The sequence below is a fragment of the Acanthopagrus latus genome, chromosome 9, assembly GCF_904848185.1.
Source record: "Acanthopagrus latus isolate v.2019 chromosome 9, fAcaLat1.1, whole genome shotgun sequence".
Classification (NCBI taxonomy): Eukaryota; Metazoa; Chordata; class Actinopteri; order Spariformes; family Sparidae; genus Acanthopagrus; species Acanthopagrus latus.
The window spans coordinates 25,494,159-25,515,437 of NC_051047.1; the positions used below are offsets into that span (position 1 = coordinate 25,494,159).

Here is a 21,279-nt window from a genome sequence, read left to right on the forward strand (position 1 = left end):
CATGCATCTTTTGTCACCAGATTCATTAACGGGGCGATAAGCCGGTTATGAATGGGAAATGAAGAAAGACAATGATCCTTAATCAGCGGGTGATTAAGAAATGCAGGAAGCCATCAGCGACCCGTCGTGATATCTGATGCACTGCTCATTTTGTGTTGAGGTAATTGTCAAAGTAAGGAAGTCATGACCTGCACATACAGTGATGGTGTGTCAAGAATCATACTCAACACACAAGTCAGGTTTTAAGTTTGTAAAGTCTGTGAAATAGTTGAAAAATGCAACAATTTTTCTGTTAATTACCTTAACTATTTTCTGAATTTTACACTTTGACAACTACAAGCTCGCTCCACTATTTCCCCCTTGTGGCTGGCTGCAGTATAGGTCATAAACCCCTCCCCCTCAATGTAACCCAACACATCTCAAATCTGAACAACTGAATACGGCCAATTGCCGGTCACTCCCTAAATGACACACGTCACCGTTCCCAAAGCATCTCGTAGCATAACGATGACAGGAGTACCGGTACTTTCCAGGATCCTGATTCTGTAGCTCCACCACCTGATCACCGCTGCTCAGACTCTGGCTCCAAACAAAGTCACCAGCACCAGATGGCTGCGCTTGTAATTGTTAACATTTCTGCTCAATTGTTGGTACAACAGGTGGAATTGGAGACGGGTCATCTGTCTTCATGTATGTCAGTGGTTTTACACTAGAAATCCAATCCAAGTCAACTAGTAAGAGATTCTTCACTCTCACATCTGGAGTCTGTTAACTCTTGATGTGGTTGATGGATTTGCTCTCGATTAGCCAATTCAATTAGCTTAAAAACATACAAACAGCCTCAACGAGACTCAGAATGTCCTCTGATTTCTGCTCACTGCTGCTGGATTCATTGTGTGTTCATTAACTGAGAGAGCTGACTGCTGTGTGTTTCATCAGCACAACAGTTGTCAGCACACTGACAACTTTGTGCTTTGGGAAACGCTGACAGAGTTCAGTCGGAGCACAGTGTGGTGTTTCTGACAGCTGTCAGGTTTTTAAACACTCATTGAGGATCAACACTGGAAGCAGGTTTAAGGTTTGCTCAGATGTTTTGCAAGGTGAGTTTTAGTTTCTGTTTTTTTTTTTTTTTTTTTTTTTTATGCCAAAGTATGACTGATGGACAAGTAAATGTTTGTGGTCAAGAAATAGAAAATGTACAAGCTCTACGTGCATCAGTTTTGATTAGCTAAGGAGTGTTAAGGAAATGGATGTCAAGCCCCGAAAAGGCTGAGAAGGTAATCACCAGAGTCCAAACCTTTCACTGAATAATGAAACACAGAGGACGGGATGTTCACACAACCACCTGTTTGTTTGTTACTCCGACTTTCAGTGATCTCCAAGCCCTCTGAGAACCCTCAGTCCAGCATTGTTTTATTATTCATACAAGCGTCTCTTCTTTTATTTAGTTGGCCTTGGTCACAACAAAGTTGCTCTGTGGAGTTTTTCTTGAAAACAAAACAAAAGTTTACATTTGGTGTTTCTCACAGCAACATTTTTGGCAAAATATGATTATGGATTCGTCGTATGAACATTTGAAAAGCTGATTTCTGAATATTTTAGATCATGCAGTGTCTAGATTAATGTTTATTAGCAAGTTTAGCTGCGTTAATCTTCTTTCTCACCACCCTCATTGGATCATTATGCTTCTTCGCGCACCGCTGCCACAGACAGTCGCTCAGTCGGACAACATTAAGCCATCAGCATGGAACTTTGCTCAGGTGATTACGCAGTTGCAGTCCATTACATGTCAAATTTGTCCTTCACTCAGTCAGAACACATTTTTCGGGAAGTGGACCTAATGACTAAAGGGTTACAGGTATAATAAGCCGAGCTGCAGGACAGGTGGGAGAGTGCGAAGCCTCATTACGTCCTTCACCTAAAGTCGGCTGTTGATGCTGATGCATAACCCCACAACTGTTCCAGTCAAACTGGGACTGTACTGGGCAGCTTTCAGGTGTAAATGTGTGTGAGAGAGGAAAGCTTTCTCTTGGTGAAACTGAAATATTTTCACTTTATGCAATTCTGTATTTGTATAGGCTACAATGGGAACTACAATGGGTTTAATGCTCCTGATCTCTCAAGCAGGGGTGTGTTGAGGTGACGAAATGTCATTTTCTTGCCAGGTGTTTGGGAATTTTGATTAGAAAAACATGTGTTAAGTATCCAATTCTATTGAAAAGGTTATCTTATTTGAACTCGTACCATGTGAGACGATATGATGTGGATGCAGTTACAGATCATCTTCAAGTTTATTTTTGTATTAGAAAAAAATCAAAGATTCAGTGTGTTGAAACTCCTATAGATCAATGAAAGACACTTTTGACTGCTGACAAAAGAGCCAAAAATCCATAACTGTACACCAACAGCTTGGGATTTACTTTGGGTAAGAACAGAGTGGATGTTTTAGGACAGTTTTACATACATTTCCAGGATATTTAACCATGTCTGCAGTTGATTGTGTCTTTGCTCGAACTTATTGAATGAGAGCAGATATTCAGACTTACCTATTAAGTGAGCTGTTTGTGTCATTTCAGATAAGTCATGGATGCACACCCCGGAGGCTCTGGCCAAGCATTACATACCCTACAACGCCAAGGTACGTTTCACCATCACACGGTTGGATTGTCAGAGCTCTGTGACTGTAGAATACCTCAAACAAATCCCAGAAAGGCATTTTTGCTGTTAAACAATGGTGGGGAGCTCAAATTCTTTTCGCTTTGTGGCGTCCACCTCTCTGTTAATTCATTCGCTGTCTGTCAGGGCGCCTCTCAGGCCAGGTGCTCCATGATGCATTTCCCCCGAGACAACCGGGGCCTTTCACGACTGCTGACAGCAGCTTCACTCATTTTTCGTCCGAGCCATCAGCATTACCCAACACACTCTTACATCACATCCAAGTTACATTTGGAATAACATGACAATGATAATTTCGGTGATTAGCGGTGGCTGATTTTACTTGAATTAACCGTCTTATCTCTGCTGTGTACACCATGGTGTTTATCTTCCCGAGCAGCTTTTTTTCCCACTCAGTGCTGTGATGAGTGGAAATCGTCCATGTCAAACTTTTAATTTGAAAGTTTTCCCTGTGTTTCAGCCTTCACTTATTAACTTTATTGTGTGGGTGTTTTATGTAAAGTGACTCACACTTCTGCCGAAACCAGTCAAAACATCCGTTCATGATACAGGAAAAGCTCAAAATGAAACAAAGTCCAACACTTCTGACAGGACCGTCTCACTACCCCATCCGACCGGTTTTCTGCTTCACTTTTGACAAAGGAGCTTCTCTCCAAGGAGGCTCCGAGTCTGACAGCCTACATCCTGAACTTCAGACATTTTTTAAGATGGAACTCCAAAACGACCACATCCCCCCTCAAAACTGCTGAAAACTCCTCTGCTGATTGAAGCCAAGAAACAGGCAGAACTGGCAAAGAGGACACATCTTTAGAATCAGAGCATATTGTCAGCTTTCACTGATGAGTCGCCTGTCTGGCTGAATCTGCTGAGATCTGAGTGCCACCACTCATCGCTGAAGGAAGTGGAGGGAGCGAGACAGCCAAAGTGCTCAGACTTTTCTTCTTAGCCTCTTGTTGAAAATGAGCTTCTTTTGAGCTTGTTAGAATGGAGACAGGTCCTTTCTTCAAATCGTTTGATCCATTGATTTAACAAGGTCATTTTGATTTGATGACAGGATTAAACTACTCTCAATTTTGTTTTCTTCTTTTTGAACCCAAGTGCTCCCTGAACTAAACCCAACATGAAGTAATTTTGCCACATGATTGCAGAAGAAAGGAGGATTGTACTGCGAATGAAAACACTGAGGTCATGTTGTCTGTACTTTTATTTTCTGGGGATTTTCAAATAAAAAAAAACTTTTCTTCTTTGACTACATCCAATCAAGCAAGGACAAAAAGAATTTCATCAGTTCATAGTCATATAAATCTTCATGTTGGGGAAATAACTGTTAATCTTTTAGAGTTGTTTAACAGGCTTATTATTTTCATAGTATATAAAATGTTTTTTTTAAGTGTCCGTTGAAAAAGCCGAAAACACTGAAAGACTCAATTGAATGATTGTTTTAGCTCAAAACACCTCATCTTACAGGTCCTGAGTAATGGAAAATTAGAGCTTAACTTCTTAAAGTTTTATTTCTGTCTGTGTTTATACGTAGTTATTCATGTCTGGGAAAGTTAACTTGAAAGAAAGGTTCCATTTAAAATAAAAACTTTTAGAAAAAGTAATTTAACAGAGAGAAAATCAAATAAATGAGATGAACAAAGAAGGAATTGGGGGGACTCTAAGGGCTTTTATTAAATCTTTGCTACAACTCTTTGCTACTTTGAAGTGTCTGAGAACAGATTTAGTTTCTTGCTGCAACTCAGTGATGCTACATCGGTCCTACAGCTGCAACAAGTACTTCATTAATCGATTACTCATTTGACACAGAGATAATTGGTGGCTATTTAGCTTCTCAAATGTGAAGTTATCTTATTCTGTCTAGTAAACTTGATGTTGCTGCATTCCAGAGTTTACTTAGTTGAAACATTTGGCTTCCAACCTCAAACCGTTCCAGTTGTGTGACGCCAAAAGTGAACAAAAAACATGACCAACCGGGACAAAATGATGTCTCTTTGGCAACTGTACACACAATTGACACCCTCAGCAATGCAGCTTCTGTACATTATAAACTAAATTATTGGAAACGTATCTAAGCATTTCATTTCCAAGCCTTATACAAATGCTGCAGTCTACAAATATACCCCACTCCCTTCCCAAGGATGCAGACACTGTTGTGTGACGTGTGACAGCTGCTTTACTCGTGAAGTCGTGGTTAGTAAATGTGCCCTGAGTTCACAAGAAGCAATTCCAACTTCAATTGGTGTTCCATTTTACTTATAGTGAAGTGCTACTCCAGTAAGAGGATTACTGAGTTGACTGGAAGACAGAATGCGTTTTGGTCTTGGACTGTTGGTCAAATGGCAGTTTGGAAGGACTTAAGTTCAAAACATACAGAAAATGAACTAACACATAACAGTGTTGTCAAAGACGTCTTTGGACTGTTTTGAAGAGCTAGTCGGCCCGTACTGTCTTGTAATACCACTTTACAAGTACTGCAAGAAGTAACCGTCTGACAGCTTCTGTAGTTTCGGCTTTGAGAAGCAAGTTAGCTACTTACTTAAATACTTTTTCACTTTAATAAGTGAACTAAATAATGTCACTAAATGTCAAGAAAGGAGACATTTCTACACCTGTTGTCCTTACTACAAAGAAAAATACAGTCTGAATTCAAGTAAAGACGAGGTAAATTGCCCCATTAACTCACCTTAAGCACCGTACAGAGACGTCTTTGACACAACATCAATCAAATGAAATCTGTTAATAATATACTTTTTTTTTCAATGTTTTACTTTAAGTTCTGGCTATTTCTCAGACATTACTGCATTGATGAAAACAAACCATTTGAAGTTATTTCACTGGGCGGTGGGGAAGTGAGGCAGACATTTTTCACAGTGTACTTTACATTCTATTGACAAAACAATGAATCCAGGAAATAAGCGATCGCTGCATCGCTAATTAAAACATGAGGAAACCACTTACGTGACGAGAAACCTTCCGCCTCTGCATTCACCAGAGAGGAGCAGATCTGCAGCTTCATGTTCATGTCAGACTGTCATTAACAAGTCACAGCAGGACCTGTCAGTCTGGGCGATGTGTTTCTTGTTGTGAACTTAATTAGCTTTATGTTCTCTGATGTGACAGTACAGTCTGTCGTCACAGCTCATCTGTTGCTCTGCGCTCCGTCACTACTTTGCTCTGAAAAAGTCGACACACATCTGACTGCTGTACAAAGCTGCTGCTGGTGCCTTTTTTTGTTGTTTTTTTTTTTGGCCACAGCTTTAATGAGTTTCTGCTGACCACTGTAATCAACAAATGTTATTGACCTCTTGACGGCAGGAGGAACGAGGTGAATGTCTGAGCTGACGGGTTCAGTGAGTCTAACATGAACAATCAGATCTCCTCCTGAAGTCACTTAAACTGCACGTGACACAGATCCTGCCCTTTAGATATGTGAGAACCTTTCAATTACGGAGGAGCGAGCTGTGCACAGACAACGAGATGGAGTCTGAGTGCAGCTTTCAGTGAACTTTTCAGAGCTGCCACAGGGTTGAGATATTTGTGCATATTTTGTGTGTGATTTTTTTTTTTTTGGCATCGGAGGGTGCACAGTCCCCTTTAAGCTCAAGTGTGAATCCTTCAGGGGGAAACGAGGAGGCAGGGGTGGTTCGTTTTTCAGCTGCATGCACCAGTTGATGGATGAGCCTCCAGGCTTGGTCTGCCTTGTGAAACGTCCCCAGTCGTAGCCCAGAATGCACTGGTCAGGAACAAGAGCTTCTCCTTTCTATTCTGGGCATCTGTCAGCGGCGCTCTCAGACATGTCCTGAAGTGTGTAGAGTACATTTGTCACACCGGAGCAGAGTGCTAACACTTTCTTATAAAGCTTCAATCTGCTCTCTGGCTCTGTCGTATTTAGCCACTGTAGTATTATTCACCTAGACACCGACTGTTTTTATATTTATATTCTTAAAATGCACTTTTAGTTAGTTACAAGTTCTTGATTCTTTAGCTCTTTTTGTGTACCTGTTAAATACCATTAAAGGCACAATATGTAAGAATTGGAAACCTGTCCAATTCATACTCCAAGTCATTAGAGGGCAGCACATCACCAGAATGCTGCAGTTAGCTAGGGAGCTCAGTTAACCTTGCAGCTAGCGGTCATGTTAGCTGACCTCTGAGTACCGTGGGAATGTTAGTGTCCAGGCGGCTAGCTAGTTAGCATACTGACTTAAGTAGATACCTCTGCAACACCATACATAGATGTCATTGTGTCAAAATTGCTATTTCTTCCCATTATTTTGAGCATTTTAATTCATTTTTCTTTGTTGTTTCAACTGAAATAATATATTTTGCTCCTTTGAAGCGACTCCCAGGCGGTTTTTGTCTCAGCGTGAACACCCTGCTTCACAATTCATCAGATTCATATTAACAAGTTTATGAAATGAACACTGTGCAGGAGAAAAGCGTCATTCAGAACAAGAAACACAAGGACAATGGACATTATCAGAGCCCAGTCATGGAAAGCTTCACACAGATTTTTTGTCATGTCACGGAGAACCATCCACGTCCGTCTGAGCCGCGCCCCAGAGAGAGGCATTGTTATTTTGTTGTTCCCAACCTTTAAGGCGCTGACACCGGTGTTTATGAAGTCTGATATTGGAACAGGCTTCACACATTAAGCTCAGGAGGCAGTGGAGCAGTGTGTGTGACCGGAACAAGTGCTGCTGCTGCTGCTGCTGCTGGTGCTGCTGCTGTCGCTGCCAGATGGAGAAGCTCCGTGTTCAGGCTCAAAGGTTAATGGCTCCATCTGTTGGAGGACGGCAGAAGTGCCGCCCAGAACTGTGTCTGTCCTTGTGCGGCCGTTTGTGCAGTATCATACGTGCATTCCTCAGTTGTACAGGCGGATGCTTTTCAGGGTTAGGCAGTTGAAACCTTATGAGATGGTACATTTATGTCTCCGAAGGACGTGAGCATGAATAATTTATTATGAATGTTATTGACATTTTTTTTCCAAACTCAGAATAATGAATTCTGGATGATATTGACTCAAATGTCATCTGTGATTGCTATGCTAATGAAAAGGTGTTCGTCTTCTTCTAATCTACCTTCCTAAAGCACACACTCTTCTCTTCACTTGTATTTATCATCATATCCGTCTCTGTTGTGTTGACGTCACATCATAGATCTGTTCTGTTCTGTGTTCTCGTTCCAGTTCCTTGGAAACACAGAGGTTGAAGCCCCCAAAGGCACAGAAGTTGTGAAGGATGCAGTCCGAAAGCTGAAGGTAAAAGCCAGTCCTCGCAGTAAGCTGCAGCCTAAAGGACAGCAGAGTGTTCTCGAGCGTCCGGATGGGACTGCAGACTCGGATCAGGGGGGAGGTGGGAGTGAGTGACAAATGCTCCCCTCCCTCATCAGTTACCAACAAGGTGCCCTTGGAGTTTTTTTAGCTCCCCGAGTGTGGATGCCTATAAGTGCTGGATAAGCACAGCCGTCTGCTCGGTTGACCTTCCCGCGGTGGATGTAGAATTCAATAAAAGCGGATGTTTATCTGCCGTGAAACCTGTTGTTTTCCGACTCCGAGCTCGAATCCTCCAACCATAACTGCTTTTTTTCTTGAAATATCAACACGCCATTTTTTTTAATTATTTTTATTTTTATTTTTTTAACTTATGGAGTCACTTTATTAAAGCAGAGCTGCTGTAGTGTACCCCGCCGGAGCTCAGTGACACATCATAAAATCTCTTGACACCTAATATTCTCCACCACTGGCTCCTAGACTGAAGTACATGATCTAATTAGACGCTATAGACTAGATTTGCATAATAATGGGCTGAAAAAAAAAATAGATTTCTTGAAACAATATGATCTTTTATGAAGTTACACTGTTGGTGTTGTTGAAGCTACTGTAAAAACACAATGTGCTAACATATGATTTGTTCATTCATGCATAGATTAAATCTGTACTACTAAACTTCGTCATAACAAACCCGTAAAGAAATTGAGTATTTTAGCCTCTTTTAGCTCAATGTTTTGGTTTCTCGCCCACACATTCCTCTCTCTAATTTTGTTGTTTGTTTTTTGTATTAAAGCCCTGATAAACTCACTTTATGCTTCAGGGCTCAAAAGGAAAGTAAATATGCAACTTATAATTCAAGTGAACGCTGATGTTGCGCTGTGTCTGTTAGATAATATGTAAATAGTTTGTTGTTTGCTTCAACAACCCCAGAGGCCAAAAAGTACAGAATTGTGTTTTTAACCTTACTTTTAACCTGCATTCATTGACTCTTTTGCTCACTTGGGGAAGTGCAACAAGCTGTAAACATAACATTTTTAAAAGTTGACACGACCAGCGTGTTAACCAACTCTTAACTTTTAGCTCATCGAAACAGCTCCTGAGGGAACAATCTGTGTTTTTTTGTACGAAAATGTTTCAGATTTTCTATTTCTATTTCTTGTAAAGTGGGTGTTATCCAGCAATCCAGCACACTTTTCTGCCAGTTTTGGGCTGAACTACTGCAATCAAAGACTTAATTCACACTGCAGAACCTGCTTTTCTCCTGGTTCTGAACCAGTTTAGTGTGCAAGAATGAGAATCTTTTAAAAAGTAAAGCATGATTCCACTGAAAGCATATTCCTGGACAATGGACTCGACAGTTTAGAGTAAGTTGCAAGAACCAAAACAGACAATCGCTGACTTGTGCTGAACAGGTAACACACAGATGGGTTTTTACTGCCTGTCTACGAATGCCGATGAAAGCAGTGAGACTGAAACAAAACAGAAAAAGTTCAGGCCAGAAAGCAAAAACAATGAGCTGATAGACACTAGAATGACCTGGAGATTACAAATGTTTTTTATAAAATACTGACAAGAGCACCATCATAATTCAACCCATGATGTTTTTTTATAAACATTTGTGGATATTTTCCTCATTGAGAGTAAACCTTTACAATCATGTTTCACATATTTGTTTCTTGAAATTCAATATTTTTTTCTAGTAGCTAGTTTTCTCAAGCGTCCCATAAACTGCCACATATCAAACCAAAATCGACCAGCATTTTTTATCAAACATCACAGTCCCTCCCATTGTTCTGCAGTCAAATGGATTTTTTTTCCAGCCGTGGAACAACAGCTGAAGGTCAAAGTTTTCTTTGCTTCCTGAACCATTTTCCATTCAGAGCTCGTACTCTAACCTCACTTTGTCATTATTATTATTATGCTGTAAAGTGATCTGATCGCATCAGGTCAGTCTTCACCTTCAGACCTGTTGTCATCAAAACCCTTATGGTACCACATAGATTTGACAGGGTGTATCCCGGCCCTCCATTTAAAGGTTGAGGTTGAACTGGGAGGGTGTAAAGATGTGAGTTCAACATCAGAGACCAGCGTTCAAGTCCCGTCACATTACCAAGAGTCAGAGTTGGTTTTCTTGGACCAGGACAAAGACCTTTCTTTTTAACTGAGTCTTAGTTCCCAGTAAAATACTCAGTGTGTCATTTTGTAAAGTGCTGACTAACAGCTTTATTTGTTCTGGGCTTTAGTTTTCAGGCCCAGTGTCTCCAAACATCCCCGGTGAATGACACTTAACCCGAGTTCACTCCTCAACATTAATCAGGTCGAACTAAACCAGCAGCGCAGCCTTCCCGCATGGGAACACATTGCAGAGAAAAGGTTCTCCGTTCTCACAGCTTCTTGGTAATGTGTCTGAGCTGGCCGCTGCCCGCTGGCCTCCCGACTGTCCTCTCCTGCCAAGAGCTGAATCTGTGAGGCCACTTGTAGGGGGGGTGACTGTTTTCCCAAACCTGTACCTCTATTGTTACGTTACATTTGATCTCCAAAGGCCTGTTTGTGGACCGAGGCTCCATGGTTACTCTCCCAGATACACTGGCAAATTAGGACGGGCTGTTCACTACAAAGATCATGCGAGGAGAAGAAAACTGTTGGTCATGCAAAAATAAAAAAAACGAGCAAAGAGTTGTGGTCAAATATTGTGGTCTCATATCACTCAGAACATAAACGCCTTTGTGTTTTCAAGAATGTTAAGTCACCCTGTAACTCACCCGGAGAGGTCACTCCCCCGCTCACTGTGTCTGCAGGCTCCTGGAAAGTAAATAAGTTGAATTATAGAAGCTTTACTCGAGGCCTCACAACGGCTTGATTACAACCGAATGCATCATGTTACTGTAAGCCTGGAGGTGCTGTAACGTTGGAGGCTGTGAAAAGCGCTGCGGTATCTCTCACACACACTTCATCTGCCTCTCGAGGTTTCACTTCGAAAGTGAAATCGGGGCAAGTGTTTCGCAGCTGGAGATTAAATCCTCCCCTCGTTCTCACCGCTGTGGTGGACACTTCCTGAGCTTCCATCTCTACATACATTAAGATCTGGAAATACTCGCAGGCTGTTATCAGCTTCCTGGAAGCCTCCTCACATAATGATGCAGTGTCTCTCTCGCTGACAGTGTTCGCTCTCCCCTTAACAGACATTTTAACCGACTGCCAGCTCCCGTTAGTATTTATGTCAGTTGGCAAAATAACTGTGAATGACTTAAATTGTTTTCTTGGCAGCGCTGGAAGGAGTGACACGGTGGTTGAATCACTGATTCCTTTAATTTCCCCGTTAATCTTCTTTAAAACACTTTAACCTTAATGCTCGTATGTTCTTTGCTCTCTAAAGATCCCATACGGCCGATATTAGTCCAAAGCATAGATGTGTTTTATGGGGCCATTACACATTTTATTGACATTAATCCACTTTCAAGTTTTACAAAAGTCTTCTTTTTTCTTTTTTTTTTTGCACTACTGCAGCGAAATATATCAATAGTATATCTTTATCATGATAGCAGACTGTATGTTGTCTTAGACTTTAGAAATCGTTAAATCATGATATGTCATACAAAAAAAAGTGATGTCATTTTCTGACCTTACCAGACTGTTGTGTTGTATCCACATTAAAGATGATTATTCATTGTGTTGACATTTCATGACGCAGTTCCCTTTGGCTCTTCAAATTTTTTTTAGCCTACTTTAGCTTGTTGTTTTGGTTTTGAGGTCTACAAACGTTGTCGCATCGATTATAAATGTTATCCAGCGGATAAGATGTCATTGTAACACTGTTGAATATGTAAACAAGCAGTTAATTGTTAGCTTGCTTAACTTTTTGAGGTGACTGTTTTAAATTAGCAATGACAATTTAAGACTGAGGCCGATCTTGAAGGCTTCAACAATCTGCTTTTCAGGGACATTGCAGACAAGTAATGTGTTTAAAGGCACAATAGTAGAAATTCAGCAGTCGTGTCTGGTTGTGGGGCATGTCATAATCGAGAAGAAAGATTGCAATTCAGATCTTGGATTGAGATCGCAATCAAATAGATGATGGTATTGATTTGGCCGCCCCTCACATGGACACATTTTTAGATTAGATCTGTTACCAGGCTTGGAGCTGTAATGTTACAGTAAATGTCATTACCATGTGCTTTTTGTCTTCCACGTGACTCTCAGGGTCTGAAACTAAAACTTTTCTGTTTGGGATTCCTCTTGCAGTTCCAGAGACACATCAAGAAGTCAGAGGGACAGAAGATCCCCAAAGTGGAACTGCAGATCTCCATCTACGGCGTGAAGATACTCGATCCCAAGACGAAAGTGAGCCCAAAAAAATATTTGAGTTTCTTCATCGTTCAGCAGGTGCAGCGACGCCCACACGTGTCACCTGAAGTTCCGCTGACAACAAACACCGTGTACAGAAAAGAAATGATTTGGTGTCAACATTCATAAAGTGGGTAAATAATGAATGCCTTGTGTTTGTGTGTGTGTGTGTGCGTGTGTGTGTGTGTGTGTGTGTGTGTGTGTGTGTGTGTATTTTTTATTTTTTTTCTCCAGGATGTGCAGCACAACTGTCAGCTGCACCGGATATCCTTCTGTGCAGATGACAAGACGGATAAAAGGATATTCACTTTCATCTGCAAAGACTCCGAATCCAACAAACACCTCTGCTACGTGTTTGACAGTGAAAAGTGTGTAAGTGTCTCCGGCTTCCTTGTTTGTTTGCAGGAAAATAACATATAAAACACTTTTGGCAGAAGGCAGAAGGCATTTTATATGTTTCACGGCATCTTGGAGTTAACCACGAAATGATCGTCTCAGCTGTAATTAGGCTGCAGTGACATTTAGGTGAATATCATCATCACGTCTTTGCTCTCCTGCTGCAGGCGGAGGAGATAACTCTCACCATCGGTCAGGCCTTCGACTTGGCCTACAAGAAGTTTCTGGAGTCCGGAGGCAAAGACGTGGAGACCAGGAAACAGATCGGGACGCTGCAGAAAAGAGTACGACACTCGTCCAGCCGACTCAGCGTGTTTGACTCTCACACGGGCTTTAAGCAGCACGCTGACACACTGATATTTTTGTTAATTAATGCGGGGCTTGTTTTTTATTGATTGTTTCAAATGATCCAGCGTGGACAATTAAACTGTTGATGAAAAATGTCAGTAATGAATATTAATGACGGAGCACTCTGTTGTTACCGAGCCAATCTCAGAATTGAATTACTGTGCACCCTGCTGAAACTGTGGCGCTTCCCCAGTGGTTTTGTTTAAATGGTGATTTATTAAAACATTATTATAACTTGATTAACTGACGGACAGGCTGAGGCGGCTAAACAACACTGTGACATTTATTCTAAGGTTCATTTGGATTCATTTCTAAAACAACCAATTTGGAGGGCCGTCTGGGGTCTGAGCTTCGTGGAAAAAAGCTTAAAAACTTTCCACGAAAACTTTGCATGTAATGAAAATGTTTCCAGACATTAAATGTTTTAAGGTAAAATTACGTGCAAGGTTCCTTGAGAGGAAAAAATTAAGACCTTAAAAGTTTTTTGATTTAGCCATAAATAGCCGAGGGTCATTGAGAGAGATTTAATTTAAGTGTTGTGCAAAAACACAGAAATCAAACATTTTTACTTAACGTAATACATGGGCTACATATTTAAAGCGTGTTGCTTAAGTTGCACCACTGTTTCTCGCTTCACCTGCCTCAAAAAGTGTGCTACCATGTGGGCTGAAAACTGAGCTCACTGGCTGTTATTCTTTCATCTGTAGATCTGTTATGACTTAGTGTTTTTTTGTGAGTTAAGCTAGTCAGTGGACTGTTAGTGGATTGTATGGAAGGGTTTGTGTGATGAACATTTCATGAGACATTATGAATTTGTCTGCTGTCAGACTGTTTGTAACATAAATATTTTAGGGGGTTTCACATCGATGTGAAGGAGTACACAAATTTGTTTCTGCATTGAATTCTGCCAAAGTCAGACATCACCATCTGCTGTATTATCTGTAACTTACTTTAACAAAGTACTGCTGTATATCACAATCTATATTGTTATCACAATGTTGTTCAAGAACAGACCTGTTTTTAATGAGGCTTTTTTTGGGTTTGGGGTTTTTCACAGTGAAGATGTTGCAGTATCATGAACGATGTGTCCACTTAAACCTAATTCACCTACGAGAATTTCTGCAATACTCTGCAGTTAAATTGGCCATTATTGTCCAATACCAGACATCACGCTGCAGCTGGGTGCGTCCTCTGAAAATGACTGAACTGCTCTTGTGTTTGTGCAGATTCAAGAGCTGGAGACAGAAAACTCTGAGCTGAAGCAACAACTTCAAGATCTTGAAGAACAGCTGATGATTGCTCACGTGCCACCAGTAAGGACAAACTGCACCAACACACATGGCCTCACGTTTAAAGACGGAAAGTTTAGATTTCACATTAAGGATCATTTGTTTAACCCTCAATATCCTCTCAGGATGTCCTCTGTCTCTTGAGGGTAACAGGCAATCAAATCTGCTGCGTAGCAGTATCTAGCACGCTAACAGTAGCTAGCATTAGCTGATCAAAGGTGTGTTTAATTGCTTCTGAATGTAACTTTTTAACTCTAAGACCAAATTTTGTTTGCAAAGTTTGTCGCATATTTCAAGTCTCACATTGTCTGACTGCAATAATACTTTCAAAGTCTGCAGACGAACTCGAACAGCTTGTGAATGTGATGTGACTCGAATCGTTTAGGATTCAAACTTTGTTTCATTCATTTATTTCTTTATTCAAATCAATGACAATGTGATATTAACGTATTGCACCAGATGGAGCACAATGTAAACTGCATGCTCACAATGCAAATCTAACAATATAGAAAATAACGTATGCATATTCATTCACATTCATTAAGGGAGGCAACCCGGTCACAGCAAACCATCTCCGTGACCATCTTTTAATTAAAGTTGAACAAATTTGAGTTTGCAACTTTTTTAAAGCATTTTGAGGACAGCTGGGTTTTGCTGATATTGCTTCGCTGATTAAATTCACGACCTGCACCTGAAGTGTTTCGATGACCGAACCTGTCTGGAGGCAGTCGTGAGGGTCTGAGCCGCGACTGAAGCCAAGCAATTACACACCTGATTGGTCTGATGAGAAATGTGATACGCTCGGCGTCTAATTGGGCCAAAAGCCAGTACCTGTGAGCGCCCGCTGCGAATGCAATTACCTGCGCCTCTCCTGCTCTACAACACTCACTAATGTTGTGCCTCTCTGCTCGTTTTCCTGTCTGCGATCTTTCCTCAGCCGCTGCACATAAACGCAGCTAACGAAGCGTACATGCTGCAGAGGCCCTCCTCTCTCTTCTGGTGTCACAGCATCAAGTCGCTCTCCTGTCTGGAGATCTCCTCTGTCACGCTCACTCCTATGAGCTCGCCGGAGTCCAACCTGTCCGCCGGGCTACTAACTCCTCCGCCTGCCAAACCCGCTCTCCTTCCTCCTAAGCCGACCGAGGGGTGCAGCATCCCGCGGCCTCGCGTAAAAACCCTCTGCTTTTTCTCTTCCTCTGTTCTGTTTGCTCTGTCGCTGCCCTCGAGGCTTCAGTACCTGCTGCTTGTATCTTACTTTTGCTGCTTCTGCTTCTTCTCTTGGCTTTTTGTATAAAAATAACTGTGTGGTTTGTCTCAGTGCAAGCTCTCGCAAATCTGACCCGACTTCACACACAGGCGGGCAGCATCTCCATGAAGCCGCAGTCTACAGACGTGTTCGACATGGTTCCGTTCTCACCTGTGACGCCGCTGGTGCCCACACCTGCCAGCAACGGCTGCCCACCACCACCACCCACCACATTACCACCAGACATAAGTGAGTAGCTCCTTCATCGCCGTATGAGTCACACATTTTAATCAGTTCTCCAGCTCCTGATAGATCTGCCGTCTGTGTTCGTAGGGAAAGATCTGTTCGGTGCCGAGCCATTTGATCCGTTCACCTGTGGGTCGGCTGACTTCCCTCCAGATATTCAGTCGAAGCTGGATGAGATGCAGGTGAGCGCCTCTCTGTCCGCTTTATCTTTAAAAGGACCTGCAGGGAGGCTTCTGAACTGTGAAAGCCGGCGCTCCTGTTTGTTTTATTATCAGTGTCAGCACTTTTAAAGTCTCTTTTGTTGCTATATTTGTATGCATAAGGCTCTGTGAGGCGGGCGGCACCTCTGCTGAATCATATCTTGGTCTTAATTGGCCTGTGAGGGAGCTCCAGTGCCCCGTTTATTACAATTATTAATGTTACTGTAGGTCACGTTTGTCATGCAAAGAGCAGTTAAGCAAGCAGATTTGAGGGATTACCTAATTCTCTCTTCCTGTTCCCGTTCTTTGTGTAAAAAAGCTGAGCACAATAGGGTTTTTAATGAAACCCCTCCGCTGACTCAGGGGTGAATGAACTCACTTCTTTATTTAAATTGATCAGGAACATGAGACCAGTTTGGTTTAGAAATTAATTATCAAAAGGACTTTTGCGTGTCCCTTTGTTGAATATTCTCAGCATTCAACAGAACTTAACCACAAATGATCTGGCGGAGCAACAAATTAACATTTTGTGTTTTATCAGGAATAACACATAATTACCTCCCGCTGTCTGGAAGTACGGAACAAAAACTCCATCAGCGCTCGTTCACGAGGGGCTCATTCATATTGCATTGCTTTCTTTAGAGGCCTCACATATCATCAGTGACAGTGTGGCTCAGTGGTTCTCAGACTGCGGGGCGAGTCTCTCTGGGGGGGACGCAGAGCCATTACAGGGAGGCCGGGGAGCCGACAGCAGCTGCAGGATTTCATTACTGAGATCAGAACAAACAAACAAATAAGAGTTCATTAGTGAAGCTATTAATATCGGGTTCAGGTGATTTGTATCTGTAGGTAGTTTTAGTTTGCAGTGAGATACCTTCGCTTGACTCATTTTGCTACACTGTGAAACATGTGAAGCAGGATCAACTTGAAAACTTGACTTCTCTTCCTGCTTTATTAAGTTAATGTGACTATTTACAGTGTAAAACAAACAGATGAAAGTTAACGGAACACGACAAACAATCAGCCACTGTTTGATCACACTGGCACACAGTCAATTCTGCTCGCCATTTGCATTTTAAGAGTCAGTTTTACAGCTGTGGCTGCTCGTGTTGCAGCCACTCGCTCCCAGAGAGAGTCGGTACAAAGGCAACATGTGAGGCTGCGAGGGGAGCGACTGGAAACCACATCACGGTTCACTCTGTTTATATTAGAAGGAGAAATGTGATGTGTGTTTAACTCCTCTCTGTAGAAACTTCATTAAATGAAGTAAAAACCTTCTCTGAACTCAACATATCCACCCACAAGACATCACGTTTTAAAATAAGATTTTTAATTGAAATAAATAAAACTTGCAGAATAAAGCAACAAAATGTAACTTCCAGGAGAAAGAAAGGTTGATTACTGAATCTCATCCCCAGATCAAATACTGACGCTGTAAGCTGGCAGCTTGGTTTCCGACGTCAACACAAAGTGATACACTTGGTTGCCTTAAGTTATTAACAGAGATGTGGACTCGAGTCGAACAGAAGATTAGTTCATTCCACTAAATTCCTTTACTTTACTTTTACTGTGTGCTAATACCCAAGCAGAGGAGGAAAGAGAGTTTGGCTTTCGAACTGCCTCTTATAAGTGGTTAAAAGACGTTTGAGAACCACTGCTGTAGTTTGGAGTTGGAATACTATCAGTCAAATCATCACAAATACAGTTTTATTCCATAACCACCAGTCAGTCTTTCTCTGTTGGTCTGTGTAAAGCATTAAATTGCAGGGTTTTGAGTTATAGCATGATTAGAAAATAATGGCTCCTTTAGCTGAATGTCAGCTCAAACTTTTGATCCTGTCTGCAAAGTAACTGCTGAGGTTCAGCTGAGACTCACCTGCAGGAGGCGATGTTGAACCGACTTGCTTGTTTTTAACTTTTCCTTCAGATTCTTCCTCTTCTAAATTATTAACACCAGAATTCACCTCTTGTCTTTTCCACCTGTAGCGGCAGAGATGGTTGGTACTGTTTGCTCTGTGTTTGTGCTGTGACAGTGGTTGTGTCTTTGGTTTGCATGTTTGGAGCATGTTGCATGTTTTCACTAATCCTGTGTGGTGCAAATTTACCTTCTCCTCTAAATTTGTCTGTCTTTTTCTCAGTAGTGTGTTTATTCCTTATTGCGTTTGAGTAGCAGTGTGTTTTCTCAGCTTGTGTGATGAGTTGCTGATGTAGATAACTGTGAGGAAACTTTTCAAACTCTAAGATTTCATGTGATAAATACGGAAGCCCCCTTCTTTCTTGGCATTCATTTTTCCATCAGTGAAAAAAATAATAATTCTGAAAGCTCATGAGTGAAATAGAGTAACAAAAATGCTCATGAGAATTTTATTTGTGGGTGTGTGTGTTTGTTTTGTTTTGTTTTTTGTTTTGTTTTTTCAGGAAAAAAACTTTTTTTTCCTTGTGTGAAACCCAGTGAAAAAACAATTCCAGAAGAGGAAAAAGATTTCTAGACAAAAACTAAATGTGATGTGTGAAAGTTGGAAAAAAAAAATGTAAGGTTAAGGCAGGATTCTTTTTTTGTAATATTAAATCCATTTAAATACTGACAGCAGATTATAATATCACACATTCCTTACCGAAATTTAGACATCACAGTAATGTTATATACCCTCCTAAAACACAATAGATATGTTTTGTGTTTAGTGTGCAAGAACGCTTGACAATCACTTAATGAATCTTACAAAAAAACAGAAAAATAAACTTCTCCTGCTACAACATTTTTCACTCAATTTCACTCATTAAATTTTGTTTTTGTCCTGAAATGTTCTTTTCTGACACATAAAGAAAAAAATCAGTGTTTTCCTGAGGACAAAAAAGTTTTCACACATTATAAAACTGTCCTGCAAAACATTTTTTTAATTAATTCATTTGACACTGAGGAAAACATTTCACCCACTTTTTTTTTCCTTAAAAAAGAATTTAAAATGATCCTGCACATTTTTTTGAATTAGTTCATTAGATCATTTAAGTTTTTTCCCGAAAAAAAGGTTTCACACATAAAAAAACAAAATTTTCCCACAATAAACAAAATTCTCCTGCAAAAACACTTTTCAATTGATTTTGCAGATGAATTTTTTTCTCCTGAAATGTTTTTTTTTTCCTTTTTTGTTTGGTTTCACTCAGAAAAATAAATACTACTCAGTGTTTTCCTGAAAAAAAAAAGTTTGCACACATTATCCTGCAAAAACATTTTTAATCAGTTCGATTTTTTTTCTTTTTTTTCTGAAGAACATTTTTTTCACTTGACAATTAGAGAAATGAATCACCAGGGAAAAAAAAGAAAAAAAAAACTTCACTTCCATCGATAAATGCAGATTAGTGTGCTATAATTGTCACATTTGATATAAAATTTTACAGTACATCTACAGTTTGCAAAATAAAATGGCTTTTAACTTTCTATGTAAATTAATTTCAGCAGTGCTCTCCCATTAGTCTCATGGTTTATGATCTCAAACAAGATGCATGACCGAGCATGACAGAACAGCAGTGTTTTTAATCTCTGGTTTGGCGTTTCCTTCAGAATTTACCCTCAGAAATTCAGAGACTTTTTCCCATTGGCTCTAATCCAAACATTATTCATAACACATGTAATTTCTGAGATTCCGCATCCTTGTCACTGAACACCACCGCTGTCCTCTGGCTTGTCTTACAGGAGGGGTTCAAAATGGGACTAACCTTAGAGGGCACAGTCTTCTCTTTGGACCCGCTCGATAGCCGCTGCTGATGCCAAGAAGATGCTCTTTGTCGCGTACTTTTAACTCGTTTGTATGAAGAAGTGCCAAAATCCACTCCACGGTCGAGTCAAGATGTTACAGTTTTTCATCTTGAGGTTTATATGCATTTGCATTTAGATGGGTTTTTTCGATATTTCAAGGTAAACTCAGATCCATTATAGAGAAGAGCCTATTTTTGTAAAAGAACAAACTTATGGAAGGAGTAGTTTTGAGTACCGTTGCTTGCACAGGCAGTGAGAGATGTAAATAGTCGAATATGTCCAATGGTACACAGAATTTTCATAATGAGAGACAGTTTGTGTGTGTGCACCATTTGAATTCTGTATTGTTAACACATTCCTGTTTGTATGCCAAAACACAAGCTGGCAAAGAAAATAAATGGAGTCTGTATCATTAACACAGCTCACCCATAACATCACATAGCTTATTTTACTCAACATTATCTCACTCATGAATTAATCCACTCGATATTTTTTATTTGTTTTCTGGCTTACTGACCTGTTTTGTTTTTGTAATGAGTTGTTGGTTTTTTTTTTGTTTTTTTTTTTGCATTTCACAAGTCTGAGTCGCCATTTCAGTATTTTACTTGTCATATTTTTACTTTGTCATGATTTTAGTCTGCTTTTCTTGCACCAGAGGGCACTTTGTTTGGATGGTCTCTGTCCATATACAGTACTATTCTCATTATTTTACTTTTGGTTGCATTGACTTTGCTGTTACAGTTATTGAAGAAAATTTTACCGCAAAAAAAAAATAAATAAAAAAAAGTGTTTTTGTGTTTGTGTATTTTCCACAGTTCAAAGAATATATAATGGTAGTGATGGTAGATGGGTCCAGTATGCGAGATTAGTCTGGACCAGACATTCATGGTTCCCGAGTCTTTGGTGATCCTCTAGCACCTCCACAAGGATGATGTTTGGTAAAGTCCTGGTGCTAAAATGTCTAAAAAGCATTTTTATTTTAAATGTAGTGCCATCATCAGGTCTCAATTTCCATTTGTCTAAATCGAAATGGGACCATTATCTACAAAATGAACATTTTGCTGTCGTTAAGCAGACTTAAAACTAACAACTGAGACCATAAATATATTTGGAAACTGTCCACTGAGGTACTTCTTCGGTAACATCAATGCTAAATGTGTGGTTTCACATCACATCCCTGCCTGGTATCACCCTGGATAAGCATAAAAGCCCCCCAGTTTTGAAGCAGAAGAAGGTAGTTGCCCTGCTGAACCTCCTGGTCCCTCTAAAAGAAGAAACTGCTGTGCCATCTTCCAGCAGGATGAGAGGCAAGCACACACACACACGTACACACTTACATGACCAACAGAGGACTGTAATTCTACACCACGTGTTGTGGACCTATATTTATGGTAACTTTGTACAAAGAAAAACAGAAATTTTAATTTCTTTCCATAATGTTGTCAAGTGACAAAAAGACAAGAAACAAACAAACAAAAAAAAAAGTAAAAAGAAAAACACAAATT

General features: G+C 40.5%; 1 protein-coding gene across 2 annotated transcripts in view; it reads left to right on the plus strand.

Moving 5' to 3' along the window:
- gulp1a (GULP PTB domain containing engulfment adaptor 1a) overlaps positions 1-20,563 on the plus strand; it is an 88,231-nt gene extending 67,668 nt beyond the window's left edge. Inside the window, exons 4-13 of one of the 2 annotated variants that reach the window (XM_037110626.1) lie at positions 2,577-2,638; positions 7,868-7,939; positions 12,194-12,292; positions 12,530-12,667; positions 12,859-12,975; positions 14,266-14,352; positions 15,266-15,496; positions 15,685-15,823; positions 15,908-16,002; positions 19,712-20,563. In XM_037110626.1, the coding sequence (XP_036966521.1) occupies positions 2,577-2,638; positions 7,868-7,939; positions 12,194-12,292; positions 12,530-12,667; positions 12,859-12,975; positions 14,266-14,352; positions 15,266-15,496; positions 15,685-15,823; positions 15,908-16,002; positions 19,712-19,783 (1,112 nt within the window). In that variant the 3' untranslated portion in view covers positions 19,784-20,563. The remainder of the gene's footprint in view (positions 1-2,576; positions 2,639-7,867; positions 7,940-12,193; positions 12,293-12,529; positions 12,668-12,858; positions 12,976-14,265; positions 14,353-15,265; positions 15,497-15,684; positions 15,824-15,907; positions 16,003-19,711) is intronic. The other variant, XM_037110627.1, reaches the window with a different exon arrangement.
- Positions 20,564-21,279: the final 716 nt, after the last annotated feature.